We start from the raw sequence: 1,524 nt of genomic DNA, 5'->3' as shown, positions 1-1,524 counted from the left end.
GCAAAACTTGGTTTTGGAAAAACTCCAGTACACTGGTGGTATTCATAATAGAGAATTTACATTTTGCATTGTCCCTTTGAGAGACTCAGGTATGATATTTAGGAGTCTGAAGATAAACTTGCTAAAACTTGGATATAGTTAATAATTGGATTAAAAATATAAAAGCCTCAAACTAACAGAGAGCATCTGCCTGCAAGAGGCTGCAGATGGAAAGCCTAAGATCATTTTTAGAGAGACTCTGCATTCTTTCAATGGACCCGTGTGAACCCATACCCATTCCACAACAATTTACATACTTGAATTAGAATTCAATTTTTTATTCCTCTTCCAGATGAAAGTATATCTGGACATAGTGGAGTAATGATTCATAAGAATGAATGGCCCAAAAGAGGGAAAACACAGAGAAGATATGGAAGTGATGTTCATGAGCCACCAGTTGTGACCATACCAAAAAGCAAGACAGCCTTGTAAGATGGAGGATAATGTATAAAAAACAAGAAAGGTAGACATCAATGCAAGGATATTCTGTGTGGCTCTGGACACAGGGGAGGTTCTGCTGGAACCATGCAAGCTATGGATGTATTGAACCCTCTGCTTGTGTTTGTACAGGATGACAATCATGAAGCCACTGGACCAGATGATGAGCAAAGAAAAAAGGACTTCAGGGAACACTACCAATGCTGCAAAGAGTAAGTCATTTTCATTGTACACTACAAGACAGCAGTATCCAAAATCTCGTGTTCTTGTCATGTTTTTGCCAATCTTTTTAATGAATGGGTAGATAAAGAAAATGAATTGAATCAATATATAGAATACCCAGAGTAGGGAAATGAAGCAACGAATGTACTTGGCAACTTTGAATTTATGATCCTTCCAACAATATTCTTTGGGACTGATGACCATTGCCTGGAACACACTCAAGAGGCAAGAGGTTCCAATGGACAAACTCCTGCCAACTCTTTGAGTGTATAAAATTACTCTACATCCAAAATCATTCAAAAACTGCTTCAGCAGAAAAGAAGTTATTGTGTGGGGCAATCCTAAAGAGAGAATGATCAAGACATTTGATGTTAATAGATTGATAAGGATCAGATCTGTGGGTTTTAATGAGCACTCTCTATAGTAAAGGACTATATAATAGAATATAAGAGAGAAATTTCCAAGAATTCCAATTGTTGTTTGTGATAAGAAAGCGAGTCCAACTATGAGTCTCTCTACATGCATCTTATGATTCAGCATAATTTCCTTTAGATTATGGGCAAGTCGTTTGTCTTGGCAGAATGAATAAAGTAAATACTTGTAGCTTTGCTGTGGAAAAAAACTTTAATTCTAAGAGTCTTAAACAGAGGATCTTTTAACTTCAATAGTTGATGGCTAGCCAGGACAACATAAAAAGACTTCATTCCTCAATTATGATAGTAGTTACTTTCCATATATGTTATTCTAAGATTGCTCAATACTTCAAAATAAATGTATTAACAGAAGAATATTCATTAATTTTCATAGAAAATATAGCATTTTGAA

At 35.6% G+C, this 1,524-nt stretch overlaps 1 protein-coding gene across 1 annotated transcript; it reads right to left on the bottom strand.

Moving 5' to 3' along the window:
* Positions 1-288: 288 nt before the first annotated feature.
* LOC125395500 (vomeronasal type-1 receptor 4-like) lies at positions 289-1,224 on the bottom strand. Its single transcript, XM_048426927.3, has one exon. The coding sequence runs from the start codon at positions 1,222-1,224 to the stop codon at positions 289-291; it is 936 nt and encodes a 311-aa protein (XP_048282884.3).
* Positions 1,225-1,524: the final 300 nt, after the last annotated feature.

Source organism: Myodes glareolus, chromosome 1, assembly GCF_982192425.1.
Source record: "Myodes glareolus chromosome 1, mMyoGla1.1, whole genome shotgun sequence".
In the NCBI taxonomy this organism is placed as follows: Eukaryota; Metazoa; Chordata; class Mammalia; order Rodentia; family Cricetidae; genus Myodes; species Myodes glareolus.
The sequence above is the reverse complement of the archived record's forward strand: the minus strand, read 5'-3'. Positions and strand labels throughout refer to the sequence as shown.